We start from the raw sequence: 22,769 nt of genomic DNA on the forward strand, positions 1-22,769 counted from the left end.
GTTTTAAAGCCAGATTTCAATGGACTTTGAAAATATTTGAGGAGGTACGCAAACTTTAACATAAGTGGTTACGCCGACGCCAACGCCGACGCTCGGGTGACTAGGATAGCTCTCCTTATTCTTCAAACAGTCGAGCTAAAAAGCACATTTTTAGGAAATTAAGAAAACAAATACACACTACAGCAAAAGGTGTAGGGTCCGTGGAAAAAATAGTGATCAGTCAGGTTAGTGGAAACAAAAAAAATCAAACAGTGGGCTATTTTAAAAGTTAGGCAAATATGACTGCATTGTAACATTTTAATTGTTCATTTAACTAATTAAGACCAATACATGTCAGTATATGCAAAGATCTTGCAAATCATGTGGTTAAAAGCATTAAAGAGAATACATCTGTACATAATGCTATTTTAGTTAAAAAGATACTTGGGCTAATTTACACACTTTGAACATAACCTCCAATCAACAAATGCACAATGCAATAGTACATGCACTCATTAAACAAATAAAATATTTAAACAAAAGATGTTTAAAGACATTGTGCTTGATTAAAGTAGGTATATATCAGCAATGACTGTAATATTTACATTTGACCTAATGATCATAAAGGATAATCGACTGGTCAAGTCAAATATACTAAAAACGTATTAACTGTCTGAGATATAAAACAAAAAGAATGTTTTACTTATAGCATTAACAGTGACGTTGATCTACTGGTTTCAAAAACAAGCAGGAATTGATGTTAGAGGGGGATGATTAAGGGCGCAACCTTTTTACACACGCCCATCCCTCAGAAACGAAAATGATACAGTTTTAAATGTTTGCAGTGGGGTTCAGGGAAATTTTAAACAAATCACATTTGAAATGGTGCCTTATTACCTTTTTTTCGATATTGACATAATAAGTACCCCCACTAAATCGGCTAGTCGTTGTATGCTGTTTTAGTGCAAAATAGCATAAAGTTACAAGGTCCTCAAACAAATAACTCTGTTATTAACTAAGTTAAGCAAACATTTTTATAACACTGAATGATGGATGTAACCTTTAACAGTGACACAACAACACCATCCCCTTGAACATCAATATCAGTCCTACACATTTGTACCAAATTTTCAGTACATTATTCCCTAACAAAATCAACTTTCAAATAAGTTTTATTTCTAAATCCATCAAATGTTTTACGAAACTTCGAATAAATTTAACAGGTTTAATAACATGTAAATGGAAAACTTATTATATGAGTATGCAAAAACATTGGCACTGAAACCTAATACGTAATAAAGTCTCTGTTTAAAGCTGCTCTCCCATAGCCGGATCGACCGATTTGACATCTTTTTTGTCTTGGAATGAGGTAGTCACTGAAACCTAATACGTAATAAAGTCTCTGTTTAAAGCTGCTCTCCCATAGCCGGATCGACCGATTTGACATCTTTTTTGTCTTGGAATGAGGTAGTTAGTGCTAGATGTCTGGAAAACAGTGATAATTATATATGACTGTTGACAAAAGATCAGATCGTGTGGGGGGTTTTAAATTTCCAATTGGAAATCAATGTTTTAAGGCTACAAGAGTAACTTACGCTTTAATAAAATTATTTTTTCAGCAGTTTTTCACAAAATTGAGATCTGTATATTGTTTAATCTTAAATTATTTAAATTGAAGGTTAAATGTTTCTGAGACAAAATATGTAAACTAATGTAAAAACTGTAGAGTGCAGCTGTAATACGTTCTTAAAGTCAACAACACAAAACTTTGTTCCTGATTGCTGTAAAAAAGCCAAGGCTGAAACAAGATATGATCAACAATGACCCTAATTTGTGATTGTCAAGTTTTTGACACAAAGCCTATCAGTATTTATAGTTACATACACAAATAATAATTTACAATGCTAATTAATAAGCTCTAGCTGAATTTCAGCAGGACCCTGTTCATATGCATTGGAGTGATATCAATCACTTAATATTAATGGTCTTAGGTCAAAGAATTCCAGAGTCATTGTGCAGAATAACTGTTTGCCATGACCTTCACCTTTGACCAAGAAACTCAAAAAACAATACTGGTCATGTTATAGTCAAAGATACCCTCTTATAAATATTTCATGGTCTAAGGTATGCCCATTTTTTACAATAGTGGCAAAATACATATAGAATACATTTAAGGTCAATAAATCAATAACACAAAGCAGCCCAAAAGAGGTCTTCTTTTATATCACAGATTCTCTGGAAGCCATGCTTAGGTTATTCCATCCAAAGAGCATGCAAGCTGTCAACAGCCTGTTGAAGAGATTTTCCTGAGGAACAATCCTAGGGATTCATTCACTTCCTTCTGAGTTGAGACGTTTCATACTGACAGCCTGCAATTTCAATGTACATATTTGAAAACTGTTTTTATTCGCAGTGACTTTTTATATTTTTTTTACCTAAAGTGATGATACATTAAATGATGCCCGTATATAATTTAATGATTAAACAGACTATCATTAACAGTAATTTTACAGGTATGAAGCTATGAATTTTACAGCATTTCAAAGAAAACATATTCATGGAACAAATGATATAATTTACTTTGTCTGAATATAATTATTAATAACTATGTATAAAAAGGTTATTATTTTTAGTTTTAATTACAAAAATGTTGATGCTGAGGACATGGAAAGGTTTATTCTTACCCAAAGTAGAGGTGCAGATTGTATGCATCCATAGGCCTACTGCAGGTGACAGTCTGTAGATGTTGTCATGGCTGCTACTGAGATCATGGACGCAATGGTGTGGTCAGCTGTTGGTCCAAGCAGGATATACCTACCACCACTGAGGCAGACTCTGGATGAATGGCAGGCAAAGGGCCATGACCAGCTCCTTATAGCATTAATTATTCATAGTATGAGATGCATTGTTTATTAAACATGTACATGGATATATCTTTTTTGTTCTCACTCATCAACTCAATGCTCTTTAAATCATTGTTTTTATTTCAATTCTGTACTTGTGTATTAGACCTGTACTTGTGTATGGACATTTCTTTTAAGCGTGGCAGAAACAATAAATGTGGTATCATACAAAATTACAAACACAAAGCACAGTCTTACCAGTAGGCTTTTCAACATGGTTCGTTCTTGAACTCTTCTTCATTCCAGAAGCAGCTGGTGTAGACAGACAGCACAGCCCACACTTTATGGTGATAGTAGTGGTGGCCATTTTGTGCTAGTGTGCTTCTAGTGTCTTTTTGGTCCAATTCTATCAAAAAAAAAATGAACATCTGTAAAGTGACTTCCTACAATGCATAAGAAAGACACCTATATAGAGATATCACCAGTATAGAGATATATGGTCATTTGTCAAACTAAGGTGCTTTAGAAAGTGCTCACCAGCTATGATTAACAGTATTAAGATATATATATATGGTCAATCGTCAAACAGTGCTTTAAAACATGTGCATCAACTATGAACACCAATATAGAGATATATGGACACCTGTTAAACTAGAGTACTTTAGAACATGTTCAACAGCTATGACCAACAGTATAGAGATATATGGCCAATTTTCAGTCTACAGTGCTTTAGAACGGGCCTTCAGCACCAGTAAAGAGATATATGGCCAGTTGTAAAACTACAGTGCTTTAGAACGGGTCCCAATACTATGAACATTAGTAGAGAGATATATCGCCAGTTGTCAAACTACAGTGCTTTAGAACGGGTCCCTTAAATATGGACACCAGTATAGAGGTATACCGCCAGTTGTCAAACTATAAAGGTTTAGAACGGGTCCCAATACTATTCACACCAGTATAGAGATATATGGCAAGTTGTCAATCTACTGTGCTTTAGAACGTGTTTCATAACTATGGACACCAGTATATAGATATATGGCCAGTTGTCAAACTACAATGCTTTAGAACGGGTCCCAATACTATAGACACCAGTATAGAGATATATGGCCAGTTGTCAAACTACAGTGCTTTAGAATGGGTCCCAATACTATGAACATAAGTACAAAGGTATATGGCCAGTTGTCAAACTACAGTGCTTTAGAACGGGTCCCAATACTATTGACATCAGTATAGAGGTATATGGTTAGTTGTCAAACTACAGTGCTTTAGAACGGGTCCCAATACTATGGACACTAGTATAGTGATATATGGCCAGTTGTCAAACTACAGTACTTTAGAACGGGTCCCAATACTATGGACACCAGTAAAGAGATATATGGCCAGTTGTCAGACTACAATGCTTAAGAACGTGTTTCATAACTATGGACACCAGTATAGAGATATATGGCCAGTTGTCAAACTACAGTACTTAAGAACGGGTACCAAAACTATGGACACCAGTATAGAGATATATGGAGATATTTGGCCAGTTGTCAAACTACAGTGCTTTAGAACGGGTCCCAATACTATGGACACCAGTAAAGAGATATATGGCCAGTTGTCAAACTACAGTACTTTCGAATGGGTCCCAATATTATGGACACCAGTATAGAGATTTATGGCCAGTTGTCAAACTACAGTACTTTAGAACGTGTTTCATAACTATGGACACTAGTATAGAAATACATAGCCAGTTATCAAAATACAGCGCTTTAGAACGAATCCCAATACTATGGACACTAGTACAGAGATATATCGCCAGTTGTCAAACTACAGTGCTTCAGAACGGGTCCCAATACTATGGTCACCAGTATAGAGATATTTGGCCAGTTGTAAAACTACAGTGCTTTAGAACGGGTCCCTCAACTATTAACACCAATATAGAGATAAAGTTATATGGCCAGTTGTCTAACTACAGTGCTTTAGAACGGGTCCCAATACTATGGACACCAGTATAGAGTTATATGGCCAGTTGTCAAACTACAGTGCTTTAGAACGGGTCCCAATACTATGGACACCAGTATAAAGTTATATGGCCAGTTGTCTAACTACAGTGCTTTAGAACGGGTCCCAATACTATGGATGCTAATTTAGAGATATTTGGCCAGTTGTAAAACTACAGTGCTTTAGAACGGGTCCCAATACTATGGACACTAGTACAGAGATATATGGCCAGTTGTCAAACTACAGTACTTTAGAACGGGTCCCAATACTATGGACACCAGTATAGAGATATATGGCCAGTTGTTAAACTACAGCTCTTTAGAACGGGTCCCAATACTATGGACACCAATATAGAGATATATGGCCAGTTGTCAAACTACAATGCTTTAGAACGGATCCCAATATTATGGACACCAGTATAGAAATATATGGCCAGTTGTCAAACTACAGTGCTTTAGAACGTGTTTCCTATCTATGGACACCAGTATAGAGGTATATGGCCAGTTGTCAAACTACAGTGCTTTAGAACGGGTCTCATAAATATGGACGCCAGTATAGAGATATATGGCCAGTTGTCAAACTACAATGCTTTAGAACAGGTCTCATAAATATGGACACCAGTTTAGAGATATATGGCCAGTTGTCAAACTACAATGCTTTAGAACGGATCCCAATATTATGGACACCAGTATAGCGATATATGGCCAGTTGTCAAACTACAGTGCTTTAGAACGTGTTCCAATACTATGGACACTAGTATAGTGATATATGACCAGTTGTCAAACTACAGTGCTTTAGGACGGGACTCTTAACAATTAACACCAGTATAGAGATATATGGATAAATATTGTTCCCAGGTGCATGGCAAAATACAGTGCAGTCTTTGCATAACTTGCATCAATTAAATAACAGTTTAACACATATTTAATAGAAAATGCTCAATACCGTTATGTCCAAAGTTCTTTGAACCTGAGTCTGTCACATACTGCACATTATCTCTCAGTTCCGACAGTTTGATTTCTTTGAAAACATCCTCTAAGATGTTACAGCTCAGCACCTTGTAGTACTGTTGTAAACCATGTATATAAACAACTACACAGATATCTATGACGTTATTTTACAATCGGGCACCTGCTAAATTCCGTCTTGTCGTTTGTCAAAATCAACACTGTATACTGAATGCATTGGGCTAAATGACTTGTATAAATAGGCAATGTGCAAAATGTTTTCTACTGTGTACCCCCAATAACCTATTTCTCAGTTTATCTTACCTTAAATATAATCTCAACTATATAACTGTTAAATGCTATGATACTTGTTGTTTGGTTTCTTATAACCCTAGAGGAAATCAACTTTGCTAGTAAGTATGTGGAAATATTGTGTGGAATCATGATATGTTGTTGCATTATGTCCCATAAAGTGATCAACAGCCCAAAAATTGTTACTCTGCGTTATACATCCTGGTGTCACTCACTCACTGTCTGTGGTTTATACATGAACATTGACTGTTGGATTGACTTTTTTTGCATGAACCGCAAGGGAGATTCAACTCCATACTTTATTAGTTTCTCTGCCATAGCTATAGGTCACACATTTGAGCGCTCAAAGGAGCTTACTTTGCACTGGAAATGTCTTCTATTCTACATATACAGTCTGTGTGTCTGTCCATCCATCATGCTCCACAACACTTCAGTCAATGAAAAAATGTTTACGAAACTTTGCAGAAATTTTCACCACAATAAGCTGACGTGCAGAGTTTACTTTAAAGTCATCTTTTAAGTTCGCAAATTGAGGCCAAGGGTTATCAAAGCCATTTTTCTACTACGCCCGGTAGTTCATCTAAATGGCTGTCAATGGGTCTTAGATGATCTGTTTTACTTTGATAGACTCGAGACACAGGGATACATAAGAAATGTCAAAATGATAAAAGAAGTATCCCTTATTGCTCATTATTGTACCTACTAAGCCCGTTAACTCCCAAAATCATACATTCAAGGTCACACTTAACGTCAGTCAGAAAATCCTAGCCATTTTATTATATCTGTTTCATAAGTCTTAAAATCGACAGTAAATGGAAGGAATGGAAATAACTTGGCCATTTTTTTTACCACGACCAGCTAATCAAAGTGCAGAGTGCATTTTTCACTACAAGGCTTTCTTTTTGGTGAAAAGTAAATGCGTGATATTCAACTGTTGCAAATAAGGAAGATAATATCAAAATTGAGAGGAAAATTGAATGATTTCAAAGACATCTCCAAAGAGCAAAACACCTATTAAAGGGCCCTACTGTATAAAGTAAAAATACTTTTTGTTTTCATATGAATGATCTGCTGTTAAAATTTAAGCTTGATTTTTTTCCTTTTAGAAAAATGTCCAGTTTTGTCCTATCCAACCCCTATCCAAAAACTCTGGGGCCATACGTACAGCATTCTCACAGGTAAAAAAATGACATTAACTTTTAATACATTGATCCTCAATACATTGATTAGCCATTTTTGATGAAACGATAGGCCGATTTTTCAGAACATTGTTAAAGTTAATAATGTTGTTAACTTACTCGTTGTTAACTTTTAAAACTATTGCTCTGGACAGTTCACGGTTACACTTTTGTGATCTGCAGTATTGTCTTAAAATATCTGACTTACTTTCCACATCAGTGTGTTCTGTAAACTTGTCATTTTTACTAAGTATTAAATAGTATTATTAAGCCGTTATTGTTTTAGCTTCAACAAAGCCTTAGATGGGACTGGCCAGATAGGCCGTTGGACGTGCTGATACAGGGACGAAGTCAGGTTACTAGATGAAGCCGTCCGTGGCATCCTTGGCGACTGGGCAGCCATAATACTTTGCCTGATGGTGTAGTAGTTATTGCCTCAAGATTACCGACATACTGTATCGAGGTTTCTCAAATAAAAATAAGACAATTGGTAATTGGTCTCTAAGACGTTGATTGATATTAACACATACCATTTTATTTAACATTTTAATCACCACTAGCGTGTTGTTTCATGTCCATTGCAGACTGCAGGCCTAGATTGTGAATAATTATAAAGGTTTATGAGAATTTCTGCTGTTATTATTGTGATAAGTTGAACTGCTAAGATCCTATCTGTTAATACAAAAAAGGAAGAGATTATTGTATGGATAATAAAAGATGTGCTACCCTTCAGTAGAAAGCCATAAAGAAAAAGGAAGTGACGGAAACTTCATGTAGCTACATTCACCAACAAGTTGGCTTGGGTCAAATATTTGGTGCCGCGATAAATCAGACAACAGACAGCAGCAACCCTTAACATATCTGCTTAAGAGGTTTAATCGTAATTTCATCAAATTATAACAATTTATTTCTGGTAGCACTTTCGTGTCGAATCCTGTTTTGGGTGCTCCCAGGTAATTTCAGCCATTTTGGCTTCCTGAATGAATGCTTTTTCGATATTACCTACGTGCATTTGCAGAATGTTTTTTTTTCTTGAAACAAAACACAATTTATAATAACATCGTAAGCTACCATACATAAACCAAGACATATGCTTCCATTTTTAATGTCTATTCATTACAACAATCTTCATCGATTTGAGCGACCTTATCAAGCCGTTGTTGTGGCCACACTCGGGGGAGGTCTGCCACATGGGTCATTTGCGTCAACGGGGTCAGGCACCAAATGATAGTTGTGGGCGAAGCTCTCCAACCTTAGAAATTTAAGAACATTCAAAGGTTAAATATTTTAAGATTAAGCTTTTTTGGAAAGAGGTGGTTAAATTTTACTACTGTTTGACAGAAACACGTTGTTTCGATATAAAATATTAGTATCGAGGTAAAGAAAGACAAACTATTTGAAAAGTATGTCGACATTGCAAACTTTTCCCAATGGTGTTTTTTTACTATTCATCACATAAACAATTACGGAAATGCTGTGATTATTTGTTATTTGTGTAATAATGCATCGTAATTCCCAATCATAGTTATATATGTAGAATATTGTAATTTGACGTTTTTCTGAATTCCTGTATATGTCAAGTTTGTTGCGTAACACGCATCCGTCAAGACCGCGAAGCTTTCAGAAGTGGTCATGCAATTTGTCAAAATAGAGTTTTTCGTGTTGCTATATGCTTGTTCGTACCCTAAACAAACGAGGGGGCAGCCGTAATTCAAGAAGTGTCCTTCTTGGATGACCTTGTAACATTCTGCCTCACATGCTTGTTCCGTGGGATGCGACCCAACCACATCCAATATAAGCTGTACATCACATTTAAGGACCGTTAGGTCAACTGAAATTTATAGATAAAGATCAAGCTACATTTTAATATCAACTTACTGGCCAATAACATCTTTCAATGGAACTAAGGTTTCTATGTTTAACAACAAAATTATTTTTAAAAAAATACGCCTTGTTTAAAGCGTTGAACATATGGACAACTCAAGCGTAGAAATGGAACAGTAGGAATCTCTTATATGTAATTTACGTATAAAACAAGAAACATAATCCTTTAAATCATTTAAACACATTCATGACATGTTTAAGGGGTGTCATTTTATTTGACCTCGTGATACGGATGAAACAGAACAATGTTTTAGGTAAGTTACTAATTACACATTTCTTTCGGCATCTCAATGGCATACTAATCAAATAGTGTTTGTTTGTCTGCCACTTGACATGAGTTCATGCCTTTCTTTCATATCATTAGGACAATAGTATCATTGTATATGTACGTTTACGAACTGATTTCGTATCATTGACATTCAAATGAATGTACGAATTCAAAGTGTTTCGGTGTCCATGTCATTGATACCTTATTTTTGTATCAGTGTGCACAAGCAATACCAAGGCATAGCAAAGTCAGTAACATTACATAATTTACACCCTTATACTGTAACCTAAATATCTTATGTTTTTTACCCATCGAAACCTTTGAATCCTGAAAATAGAATACCACATGATGCGATAATGTGTTGCGTAAACAGTGTTGTACCTACCATTGCTGTGAATAAAGCCGTGAGTATGTGGTACTATGTACGTATTTAGCTCTAATTAAGGTTCCAGGTGCGTTTAAAAAATGTCAATTATTTAGGATCAGTTTAAAGATCAGGAATGGCAATACGTCGATTTTATTCATGTTCATTTTTTAATTTTGGCGAAAGTTTAAATCAGATAAAGATGTAGCAAAATATTGAAACAATGACACTTAGATAGTTTCAATTTACTACTCAAATATCTTTATTTATACGGCCCCAAGTCATATTTTATTAAAACAATTATTTTATTTCTAACTGTACTTACATATACTACCGAGAGAATCCAAAACGAATCGTGTTTTGGGTGCTCCCAGGACCAGAGGCAACAGGCAAAGAAAAAGGTACCTCATTCTGGTGTCTAAAATAGTACATTAGACCATTATAACAAAATGTTTGTCTGTGGCTTCAACAATATTTGGCCGTCTGTAGTGTCAGTGTTTTGTTCCTACAGAGGGGCGTTAATAGCCAAAAGGTGCTCATTGCAGGGAAACACATCCCTGCCTACATACTTAACCACACCCAAAACTGTTTAAATGGTAACCTAGCACAATTATTTTTGATCGATTTTGGCTTTGTATTATGTATTGAAGCATTTAGTGTTTTACAAGACACATTAGGTTATGTCATTCTAGTGTACGTGTATGCTTACATTTTTGAGTGTTTACTGAAGAGTTAAACAGACAGTAATTAACGGTGGAGTAGCTCTTATCTAATATATTGTCGTTGTGTTTCTTTAACGTGTTTGTGTCGAGGCTAACACCGTTCTGAACAAACTATAATTATCAGTTTCTGTCATTTAATCATAAACAAACGTTTTCCTTTTAATTTTATTTAGGCCGCTTTGCTGGATTATTTTCTGTTAAAATCACATTTATGTCGAAGCTGTTTAAATGTTTAACGTTTTGGTCTGAATCTTATTTAAAGACTTGCAAAACTTATTAATACACAGTCAACAAAGAAGAGAAATTATAAATAAAGAGTAGATGAAAACATAAAAACATCCAAACAAAAATCCCTACCTTTATTCACGGTGTCTCGAGACGCTATGCAGGCCGCTCGTCTAAACGATCTTGAGCTAGGGACCGTCACACTTGTTATCTGTGATTACATATTTGGACAATGCCATATGGCGCAATCACGCTTTTTCATTTGTGCTTGTGCGTTGTGGACTTTTTGTTAGTGTCTATGTCCATAAGTATGCACTTAAGTTGACTCAATCTTCGTAAGCATGTCAAGATTATATCTAAGCATGTCTGCTAAATTCACTGTACTCGTGAGGCCCTTCTTCGTTATGTTTGTGTTTATTGAAAGATATTATTCACGGGACTATGATACGAATGTTGCCTATGTATTAACAATAGGTTTCGGTTACAGTTTTGTACCGCACATTGCTGCAATGAATAATCTCAATGGAGGATGTGAGTTTGTATACTTTTGCCATCGGATCAGACCCATTCGTCGAACACACCTCAGTGTTTAAAACACTTCTTTTGTCGCTAAACGACTTGCCGTCATTAAACAATGTATGGCGTTGAGGACACTTTATTTTTTATTTATCATTATCTATTTATCTACGCGAAACTAATTTTGAAAAGTAAAGATATAATAGTTGAAAAAAATGTTAAATTGAAATACATTCTAAAAATATAAGCTCCATTTGGTTTATTGTAATAAATGTAATGATAAAAGTTTGCAAGTTATATGGCTTATGGCGGTATCATGCAGTAATAAAATTATTTTCTCGTGTTTTGCGAAGTATATATTGGACATTACTTATTTTACGTCACTAGACGGGCCGGGTATGGCATGTGAAACGAATTTTGTCATTTATAGTAACACATTTTTTTCTGTTTCGCTTCTTTGTTGGATCTGAAAATAATTTGTGATTTATGCTTTTCTCCTTATACCATTATCATTAATGAATTTTAATAATGATACTCGATGTGAGAAAGTTAAAATGTATTTTTGTGTATCAGGTGTTATTGCGTATAAGCTGTTCATACGTTTAAAAGTTCACAAATAAATAGTTTATTTAAAATTTTCAATTGATTTATTTCTTTTAAACTGTTTATGTTTAATTGGCAAAATTGGCAATATACATGGGCTATTAAACAAAAGTAACAAGGGTCTATCTTTCTTTTGCACCCAAACAAACATTGGCTGTTTTCGGATTGTCAAATGGAAGATATTTTTCTTTATTATTATTTGTAGTAAACGTTTTTACGTTGTTTCAGCATATATGAAATTTAACTTAGTTTTATTATGTGAAAAAATGGCTTAAATAAATTATCTTTGTAAATGACCAATTATTGACTTCAAAGAGACATGGATTATAAGATGTAAAACTAGTAAATTAATTAGATATGTTTTGAGATTTCAATACATTAGCAAGTCATTCAACCACCGTTTCCTCTGCACAACAGCTCTACTCAATTATCATGGCTTCAACTAAAATCGTTTAAAACCAAATTTTCCATCAAAAATGGAAATAATTACAAAGTCTGGTCAACGTTTTGACTCCCATAAATTCTGTATTTTTTATCTGCCTTAACCTAGCCATGCCTCCAGTAGATTTATAATTGATAAACTAGTGTATGTCTACGCTACTATTGCACTGAGAGGAGAAATCGATAAAGATAAGCTCCAAAGCTGGCAATGATTCCATATTTTGCATTTATTTCAGTTCTATTTTTTGAAACTCTCAAATTATATACGTGCGTTAGCCTGCGGTTTTATATTTGGGACAAGAAGATATTTTTCATTATGCCAAATGTTAAACATACCATTTGTATTCAACTTTTGTAAAGGATCGACAATGATTTTTTGTCGATTAAACTTGACAACAGATTAGGAATATGAATCAGAGACTGAATGGGTAGTGGAGGTAGTTTTCCTCATATTGCTGATTTCGCGGATGCTGTGGTCGCAAATTCATAATGCTGCTTCGTCTATTGTGGACTGGTCATCTTTTTCAAGTGTGGCACTAAGGGACACTTCTCAATCGACTGTTCCGCAGACATTCTTGGATTCAACACACCGGAGGGCGTCGGGCTAGGCCCTGGAGCGTTCATATTTCACAATAAGTCCTCTGCCGATTGTTGAAAATGCATCTGTTTTAGAATATATGCATAAAGTGTTCGTTTTTAAAAGTAATGACAACATTTATGTTCAAGAAAGAAATAAGTCCAACCCATGACAAAAAGTTGCGCTAAAAATAACTTGCATTTGTTCCATTTTGCGTGAAGAATGATATGATCATCATTAACATGATATATGATAATGCTGAAATTAAGTTTTGCTACTGTCTAAATAGGGCTATACTAGATAAAAAGTTCTTTATGATATCAATACTCTTATAACGGTGGCATTGACGGTAAAAGTTTTGGTCAATAAAAGTCAATATTTCCAGAAATATTAATAGAATTACTTTTTTTAATCGCTAATGTTGTTGTTGTGTTGTTGCCGTTTGTTTGTTTTGTTTTTGTAATTGTTAAATTATAAGTTCTAACCCCTGGTACGAGGATTTTGAAAACACTTAAATTATTTATTATTTTTTTAAGTTTTTATTATAATACTGAATTTAACAGCAAGGTTCGAGATAACAAACGTTATACGTGACATTATAAAAATGTTCACATTAAAACCTTACACTGAAACTTTGGTGGTTAAAATAATGGCATAATGATAAGTATTTTACAAAGTTTAAATACAGTTTCTTGGTATAATACTTATTTTAATGTTTATTCTTAGTCATGATGAACTCGTTTAAGCTAATTTTAAACGTAAATCTATCTAAATGGAAAGAAATATGATTATAATAAAAAGTTCAATCTTTTATTCACAAATTGTTTTCTAAGTCTGTATGCATAATACTTCAATAGATTGTCTTTATAAACTAGAAAAGGCGTAATTAAAATAAACAGACGGGTTAAATTTGAGGTCAAATTTACTTGAAATGTTGTTGGATGAGATTATTGTCCATGGAACACATGTTAAAGTAAGGCATGTGTTACGTTAATCAACCCTAGCCGTTCAACCCCCTGGTGTAAAAATAAGTAATACTAATACCAATGTTTATTGATAAATATATGGGTTAATTGAGTACACTTGCCGCGTGGCAACATTCTGAATGACTATATTTTTGCCCGTATATATACAGTCAGAATGATTTTTAGTAACGGTTTTAGTTATAGTTTCTCATATTTTTTTATTAACATTTAGATTTGTTCTATCATACTGTTTAAAGATCCGATCAGTTGTAATAAGCAGAACTGGATAAAACTAATATCGACGATTTATGTATAAGGGTCGCCGTCTTGTGAGGCCTAGGCAAAAGGGAAGAACCCGTTTATCATGTGGACAAAACAACATGAACAGAAGCCTTGCCGGTGAAATATTTCTTTTTATACATAAAATGAAAGATAGTTGGGTTGTTTACGTATCATATTGTTTCATAAAACTTCCGATTGGTATTTTAAAATGTTTTTATTCATCAATTCGTTCGATAATGATAAATTGGTACGCATAGCATCATCACTCTGGTCAACGTGTAATTATTTCCTTAATATAACACGCGTGTGTTTTAAGCTACGTACTTGAAGTAATGCGTTTTCTTTTCTGCATGCAAATATATGATAAAATAGCATTTTGTATAGTATTTATGGTTTATCTGCCTCTAACTACAGATGGAGCTAAGACAGTTTCGTTTGTGGGCGGGTCATGCGAAGATAATACCGCGGAAAGGGATTTATGTGCCGACGATATTGTTGGCGAACCCATTTGTTTGGAAATGAGTTTTAGTTTAAATTAGCGTTTCTATTATTTTGTTGTTGTTGACTATTGTTCCGGCGTGTGGAATTACAGAAGTTACTACAATTATAATGATGTTTTCAGCGCAAGTTGTGTTGCATAATATTTGAACAGTTACTCTTTTCTTTAGAGTATGAACTTACAGTGGAAAAATATAGTTCAACTATAAGAAAATATGCATTAACATTCGAATTAAATTGGTAGACATCGCTGGTTGCAGAACCAAGCAATGGCTGAAATATGTATTGTAGATAGACAAAGAATTCATTGACGTAAGCTTCCTGGTAGGGGACATAAGCCACGACTCCAAGTGGCACCTGATATTTGCTACACGTGACCAGCTCGACGTTCTCATGCGTGTACGGCATGGTATTTGATGGGACGTTCAAAGTAATGAAGGAGCCCTGCCAGCAGTTGTTTGCCGTTCATGCATTCGTGAGGTCCGGTTAAATGACGTAGCCAGCATCAATTACATGAACTAACGTTATTTTATGTTTCAATATAAAACTGGTGTGATGACTTTGTATGCAAAGTAACGGCAAACATATACAAATAAAAGCGATAAATATGGTTGACCAATTTTTCATTAACGGATCAACGGTAAAGCGGATCACAGCAATTAGCAGTTCTACGTTCTTGTGCCATTGCTGAAACGTGATGCCGAGACGGTCGGACGCCAAATACAGCTTGTGTTTTAGAACATATTGTCTCGCCATAAACGGACAGAATAAAGGGATTTACACGTGAAGCTCCAAGGCCTGTGGACGTCGGTTATCGACTGGGAAATTAGTTATTCAGCCTTTCTGATGTCAATTGGGGCAATGTATCGACCCATTTAAAAAAAGAGCAGCGGAGTATGACTTTTTATGTACTAATACAAATCAGTTTACATTATAATTGTCACAAAAAATGAAACAATGGAAATTGAAGTTATAAAATTTAATGTTACATGTTTTATCATTTTTGGGGGGTTTTCATGAAAAAAGTTATATATTACATCATTTGTTTTAAATAAGAAAATATGCATTCATTTTGAATAATCGAAATTACCATTTCAGTATACCTCTTTAGTCTTTAACTGCCATTTATTGGCTTACTTCTGTTCTTATTTTCTGACAAAATTCCGAATCAATGAAAAAAAATTAAATGGAGAGAATAATTTTAACATTGTTTAATGTTCTATACTCTTTCATTTAAGAAACATCATTTGGTGTTAGATTCCAACTACACGATAAAACTCATGCCTCGAGAGATGATCAACTCAAGATCCAATATTTACAACTGTTCATGTTTAATCAATTGCTAGATGAAAAATGGGGTTTGCAAATGACTATCAATGACTTATTGTGGATTGCTCTACAAAGTCTAGTTAAACAAAGAAGTTATAATGAACATGTCTTGTAATCATAACTAAATCCACAGCGTAAACGTTTCACTGACATGAATTTAAGTTTAGATATGACGAATCAAAAATCTTCAAATGAACAAATGCATATTTGCATAAGCCAATTTGTGGTAAAATCAGAACTGCTGAAATGAATTTAGGAGTGCAGATAATGTTTAGAATAAATAAACAGCTTGTTTAGACAAAAAGGATCAGATGTAGATATGTTAGTACTCTTGAGCCATTTGCTATTAATGTTACCTTTTTTAGATGATCAAATCAAATGTTAAAGGTAGTTGTGTTGAAAGAAACGAATCATATTATAACGACTGTCTGTGCGAGAATATGAGTTTTAATTGTTTACTTTACCTTAATGATCAATATTCTAATAATCATGACCGCATCAAGATAATTTGAATTGTGTGCCGAATGTACTCAGCTTTATGGTCCCGAGTAGACAAACTGTCGAATATTTTGGTGCCGAATTGACTGGGCCGAATCATCTTGGTTCCAATTAGTACAGTTACCGAATCCTAAAGACATACTTATTTTTTTGTTTTGCGGTGAGCTCGACATAGCTGTCAGAACGACGGTCCCGTGCGTACATCTGTTCTCATTTAACCTTGTCCGGGTTTATATTGACCATGCATTACAGGATTATGGCCATGAAGGTTAATCATGATTAGGTGGCGTGTCGCACACAAGACACAGGTCTGCACATCAAAGGTCAAGGTCACATTTAGAGGGCAAATGTTGAAATGATGAGTTTTAAAATTACTTGTCTGGACTGAACCTTGAACGGACTATATCTTAACCATGCAATTTAAGGATTTCCAAACACTTGCCATGAAGATTCACCATTACATGGCGGTATGTTGCGCACAAGACCAATGTCTGTTCCTCAAAGGTCAAAATTAGAGGTCAAAAATTGAAATGATTATTGTTGATAACACTGGTCTTGGCTGAATCTTGTCAGAGCTGTATCTTTACCATATTTAGGATTTAAAAATAAACTCACAATGGAGGTCCACCATGAGGATGCGTAGTGTCGCAGGTTCCGCGTATTGATCAACTCCATGTTTTTCTGTGTTTCAATGGCATTTGAGAGTATTATTTCTGTGACAAAGGCTCCCTTAACGGGCTCGACATGTTGCATCTTAGTGTCTAATTTAAATTTATTTGTCTGAAGGCAATAGTCAGAAGGGCAATGTTCCGAAGGAGAAAAATGTTCATTTGAACACAAGTCTAGTGGTTCCTAAGACCAGATTGTATGGCCGTAATCTCACAAAATTATATTCAAACAGATGTTTAAGCAATTTGCTAACTTCTTAATTTTGCAAATCTGTAATTTTAAATTCCAAGTGTATGTTTAGAATTTGAGCTTCCCTTGTGTTGACCAACGTTAGAAAATCATAAACGGAAAAGGAAGTGACGTCATAATTATTCCGGAAAATGCTTTTAGGCTACATTCAACTAAATGTGGCTTGAGGCAAATATTTGATGCCGCGATAAATCAGGCTACGGATAGCTGTAGCCCTTAATATATTTGCTTATGAGGTTTAATCGTAGTTTCATACAATTTTAACATTTTATTTGTGGTAGCACTTTAAAACTATTATAGCCAGATTTGCTTCGTGAATGAATGAATGCTTTTTCGACATGAGTGAAGTTCTCTTTGTCTTTGATACTAACTTCGTGCATTTGCAGACTGCTGTCGTTTTTCTTCAAACCTAACTATAAAGATAATAACATCATAAGCGAGAATACATAATCATAGACATAAGTTTTCATTTTAAATATCCATTTATTACAGCAAGCCACATTCGATTTCAGCGACCTTCTGAAGCAGTTGTAGTGGCCAGACTCGGGGGAGGTCTGCCACAAGGGTCATTTGCGTCGACGGGGTCAGGCACCAAATGTAAAGTGTGGGCGAAGCTCTCCAACCTTAGGAATTAAAGTACAAGCAAAGGTTATATATTTTGAAACTAAGTTTTGTTTTGAAAACCTGGTGATTAAACTAAATTACTATGTGAAAGAAACACGTCGTTTTAATCCTAAATATACCTATATACGAAAAACCAAGACAAAATGATTACCTTCGTTGATGATACAACACATTTGAACAAAATAAGTATTTGAAAAAATGTGTCGACGTTGCAAACTTGCCGCTGTAAACTTTTAATCTAGGGTCTGTTTTACTATTTAAAATCATAACCATGCTATGAACATTTACGCATATGCTTTAGGTAATTGTTATACGAATAATAATACATCATTTTTATCCATTGAAGTTATAAATAGAGAATATTATAATTGGACGTGTTTCTTAATTCCTGTATATCTCATGTTTGTTGCGTAAACATGAATCCGTGAAGACCGCAAAGCATTCGCATTCAGTGTATAAACCCCCAACAAGTCGTGATGCAATTTGTCATAAAAACGTTAGAGCGTTATACTCTAGTTGCTATATGCCTTCTTCGTACCCTAGGCAAACGAGTGGGCAGCCATAATTCAAGAAGTGTCCATCTGCGATGATCTTGTGACATTCTGCCTCACATGCTTGTTCCGTGGGATGCGAACCAACCACATCAATTATAAGCTGTACATCACATTTCAGGATCTGTTGGTCAACTAAATTTGAAAAATAAAGTTCAGCTTACATTTTAACATCAACGTACTGTAACAACAATAACCCCAAATAGAGCTAAGGTTTCTTTGTTTAACTACAGAATCACTTAAACAAGTTTAAGCTTTGTTAAAAGCGTTGAATATATAGAAACATCAAGCATTGGAAATAAAAATCACAGTAATTTTCTCTTTTATTTTAAAAAGAATTTACATATACACCAATGAACAGATTCCTTTAAATCATTTAACAAATTGACGTTATGTTTAAGGCGTGTCATTTCATTTGACCTCGTGAGACACATCTTAGACTCCTTTTATCATACCTTTATTATTGATCGGATGAGGCAGCATAATGTTTTAGGTAAGCTACTAATTACACATTTCTTTCGGCATCTCAATGGCAAACTAATCAAAATCGGGTTTGTTTGTCTGCCACTTCACAAAATTCACGCATTTCATATCATTATGACATTAGTATCATTGTATAGGTACGTTTACGAACTGGTTTCGTAACATTGACATTCAACTGAATGTACGAATACAAACGGTGTGCATGTCATTGATACCTTATTTTTGTATCTGTGTGCACAAGCAATACCAAGGCGTAGCATAGTCAATAACATTACATAAATTACTTCCGTGTACTGTAACCTAAATGATGGTGTGTTTAGAACCCATTGAAAATTCTGAAACTAGACGGTAATGGGTTGGGTTGACAGTATTGTACCTACCATAGCTGTGAATAAAGCCGTGAGTATGTTGAACTGTGTATGTAATTCGCTCTACTGAAGGTTCCAGGGGCGTTTAAAAATGTCGTAACTCAATTATCTGAGATCAGTATAAAGATCAAGAATGACAATACATTGATTTTGTTCATGTAGATTTTCAGTTTTTGCGAATGTTTAATTCACATAAAGATGTAGCAAAATAATGAAACAAGGGCACTTAAATAATTATAATTCACGAGTGAAATATCTTTATTCACACGTCCCCAAGTCATATTGTAATAGAATAATAAAAAATCTAACTGTACTTACATATACTACCTAACGAATCCAAAACGAATCGTGTTTTGGGTGCTCCCAAAACCAGAGGCAGCAGGCAGAGAAATAGGTACCTCATTCTGGCGTCTAAAATAGTAGATTAGGACATTATTATAAACTGTTTGTTTGTGGCGACCAGACCGTCTAAATAACATAGACAGGGCTCAAATTTGGCCTCACTTTTTTATTAATTGAACAATTTAGTACTTAAACAGGCACAAAAGTTAAAGTCAATCTAGAGTATGAGATTGATAACTTTTATTGCGTGTTTACCGAAGAGATTAACAAGCAGTAATTAACAGTAGAGAAGATCTTATCTTATGTATTATCGTTTTATTTCATGAATATTTTTGTCGAGGCTAACATCGTTGTGAACACACTATAAATATCTGTTTCTGTTCTTTTATCATAAAAAACGTTTTCCTTTTAATATAATTTATGCCACTTTGCTAGACTATTTCTGCTAAAATCTCATTTATTTCGAAGCTGTTCAAACGTTCAATGTTTATGTGTAATCTTATTTGACGATTTGCTATACTTATAAATACGGAGTCAACACACAAATGATTTACTTAATTATTAGAGAATAGATGAACACATCAAAACAAATTCCCTACCTTTATTCACGGTGTCTAGAGGCGTTATGCAGGCCGCTCTTCAAAACGGGCTAAAACAGGGACCGACCCACTTGTTATCTTTGATTACATATCAGGACAATGCCATATGGCGCAATCACGCTTTTCACTTGTGTTTGTGCGTTGTGGACTTTTCGTTAGTGTCTATGTCCATAAGTGTGCACTTAATTTAACTCTAGATCATATCTGAGCATGTTTAAACGGTGCCTGTTTTATTCCTGAGGCCCTTCTTCGTTATGTTTGTGTTTATTTAAAGTTTGTATTCACAGGACCATGATACGAGTCAATGCCTTATTTGTTTTACTCAAAAAATCAACACAAAAGTGATATTAACATTTATAACAGAATTACATGTTTTTTCCGCACAGTCTTTCTAGCTTCTTTTCATTTGTGTGGTTAGTTTTGAGATTAAAACAAAACAAAACATTTATTCTCCTTTCATTTAGCTGGTGTGCGAAAATAATGTTAATTCGCTCCTAAACCGAAATTCAAACCACTTTAAATTGACAACTCACGTTTAACGCAAACAACCTGGATAAACTGAAATGCAAAACGAGATGTTTTTGACAACAATACTAAGCAATAAGGCTATAATATTAATTATTGTTCTTTTTAGGTGCAACTCCGTAAAGACAACTAAACAACCTTAATATATTGTTACTATTGGCAACTGTTTGAACAATTTGCATATATTGCTATCTATGTTATTCGTAAGCATTACATTGTTTAGCATTTACACAACCAGTGTAAAAGATGATTTCTGTTTGAAACAAAACAAATTATTTGCCGGTTTTTCTCTGTCCAAAGAGCTGCAAGACTTCTTTTTCTGGATATTTCATTGATTGACCAATATATAGTATACAATGAAAATCATAAAATTAAACATTATACATGTATAACATACAATTATATCAATCATGATACATTATATGAATAGTATATGTATTTATAATTTTGCTAGAAAATCCTTGAATTTCATTCTTTTACAAATTTGAAAAAAAGGTAAAATATAAGACAAAACAAGAAACCTGCAAGTATATCAACTTCATAATGATAAGGTTTTGAAAAAAAATAATAATATATAAATACTGAATATGTAGTTACAACAGAAAATGTCTTACAATTGTCCAATTGCACTTATTTGTGTCTGGTAAATTTGTATCATTATAAATGATACATGCTAAATTAAGACTGTTTGTAAAACCAAGTACAGTTGGAACTATCTTTTTTTTTTCATTTTTACAAAGAAGCATGTTTTTTTGAATTCTAAAAAAAGTAAATCTTACTTAACATTCTTATTTCTAGATCAAAGTAGTACTAACATACTATTATTGGTAATGCTGGGATCAACATTGATCAGGTTTTGTATTATTTATTCAAGCAAAGGATGTAATTTATGGCAATCCCAAAATAATCATCAAAGCAGTGTGTCGTTATAATTACGATGAACAATGCGACCGAAGTAGTGTCGAGCAGACGAAAGTTTATTTCACGTCTCATTTTAGATTCCTAACTTAAGCAGCGCTTGCTTCCCTTTACGGAAAAGTAAATCATTTTAGAAAGATAATCTATTTACTTTTACAACATTCAACAACTGGATGGAAACACTTCATGTATTTTGTTCATTTTGTTCAATTAGTTTTATTATAACAGTTTTGTTAAATAACATGATGCCCACATGTTAGGTATTTATTCCAACATAACGGTTATATAACTCGTATACAATGTGTGTATGTAATGGTTTATTATTCTAGCAACGACAGATGTATCAAATGGCCTTTTCTATCTAGGAATTAACATCAGCAAACTCTGTGTTGATAACGACCAAATCATTCCGGTAACGATGTTATGAACTATATTTTAAACAACCCATGACAAATACCTGTGTAAAAGTAACCTGCATTCTTTCCTTTTGTCTTTAAGAATGATATGTTTATCAAAAGCATTATATCTGATAATATTAAAATTAAGTTTTACTACTGAATTAATAGGTCTTAACTAGATTAAAACTTTCTTTATGATATCAATACTCTTATGACACCCACAGAGGCACAAGCAGTAAACAACACGTTTCATGCATAACAATGAACTTTTCGAGGAAAATTGTTTCAAAACGGAATTAGAACTTTCTGCAAAAGAAACCATTATCACCATTATGTATTGTGTGTTCTACATTTACATTATTGTGATGATTTGAAGATCACATATTGGACCCCTAGTATGTGTGTATATGACATTCAAGTTTCCATTGTCAAATATACTCTCTACAATTTGGGGATATCAAAAGATGAAAAATGATATCACGTTTTCTCATATTTTTTATAATCTTTTAAATTTGGCCACTGATTGTAAATGTAAGTTATGGTTATGTAAATGATTAATAAGTCGTAACAATACACACAAAGTTACTGTATTAGGTTCATATATGTGTAACTCAATGTAAATAGTATTT

General features: G+C 34.1%; 2 protein-coding genes across 2 annotated transcripts; both read right to left on the bottom strand.

Moving 5' to 3' along the window:
- Positions 1-8,331: 8,331 nt before the first annotated feature.
- LOC128227885 (uncharacterized) lies at positions 8,332-17,167 on the bottom strand. Its single transcript, XM_052938806.1, has 5 exons — positions 17,030-17,167; positions 10,838-10,916; positions 10,084-10,176; positions 8,926-9,073; positions 8,332-8,494 (listed from the first exon to the last, which is right to left on the bottom strand). Exons 1-5 carry the CDS (start codon positions 17,165-17,167, stop codon positions 8,392-8,394), a joined length of 561 nt encoding a protein of 186 aa, XP_052794766.1. The 3' UTR covers positions 8,332-8,391.
- A 628-nt stretch (positions 17,168-17,795) lies between these two features.
- Positions 17,796-20,411, bottom strand: LOC128203395 (uncharacterized). The gene is made up of 4 exons (XM_052905176.1): positions 20,300-20,411; positions 19,677-19,769; positions 18,495-18,642; positions 17,796-17,955 (listed from the first exon to the last, which is right to left on the bottom strand). The coding sequence occupies exons 2-4, from the start codon at positions 19,759-19,761 to the stop codon at positions 17,841-17,843; spliced, it is 348 nt and encodes a 115-aa protein (XP_052761136.1). The 5' UTR covers positions 19,762-19,769; positions 20,300-20,411; the 3' UTR covers positions 17,796-17,840.
- Positions 20,412-22,769: the final 2,358 nt, after the last annotated feature.

The sequence above is a fragment of the Mya arenaria genome, chromosome 1, assembly GCF_026914265.1.
Source record: "Mya arenaria isolate MELC-2E11 chromosome 1, ASM2691426v1".
In the NCBI taxonomy this organism is placed as follows: domain Eukaryota; kingdom Metazoa; phylum Mollusca; class Bivalvia; order Myida; family Myidae; genus Mya; species Mya arenaria.

Bases quoted from the DNA above. Each gene is read 5' to 3' on its own strand.
- LOC128203395 (XM_052905176.1), bottom strand. From the start codon at position 19,761: ATGAGGTACCTATTTCTCTGCCTGCTGCCTCTGGTTTTGGGAGCACCC. The intron at 18,643-19,676 runs GTAAGTACAGTT...TTTCAAATTTAG, and splicing joins GGATTCGTTAGGTAGTATAT to TTGACCAACAGATCCTGAAA. The intron at 17,956-18,494 runs GTACGAAGAAGG...TTAATTCCTAAG, and splicing joins TGCCCACTCGTTTGCCTAGG to GTTGGAGAGCTTCGCCCACA.
- LOC128227885 (XM_052938806.1), bottom strand. From the start codon at position 17,167: ATGCAACATGTCGAGCCCGTTAAGGGAGCCTTTGTCACAGAAATAATA. The intron at 10,917-17,029 runs GTGAGTTTATTT...ATGTAATCACAG, and splicing joins CCTCATGGTGGACCTCCATT to ATAACAAGTGTGACGGTCCC. The intron at 10,177-10,837 runs GTAGGGATTTTT...GTACTATTTTAG, and splicing joins TCGAGACACCGTGAATAAAG to ACACCAGAATGAGGTACCTT.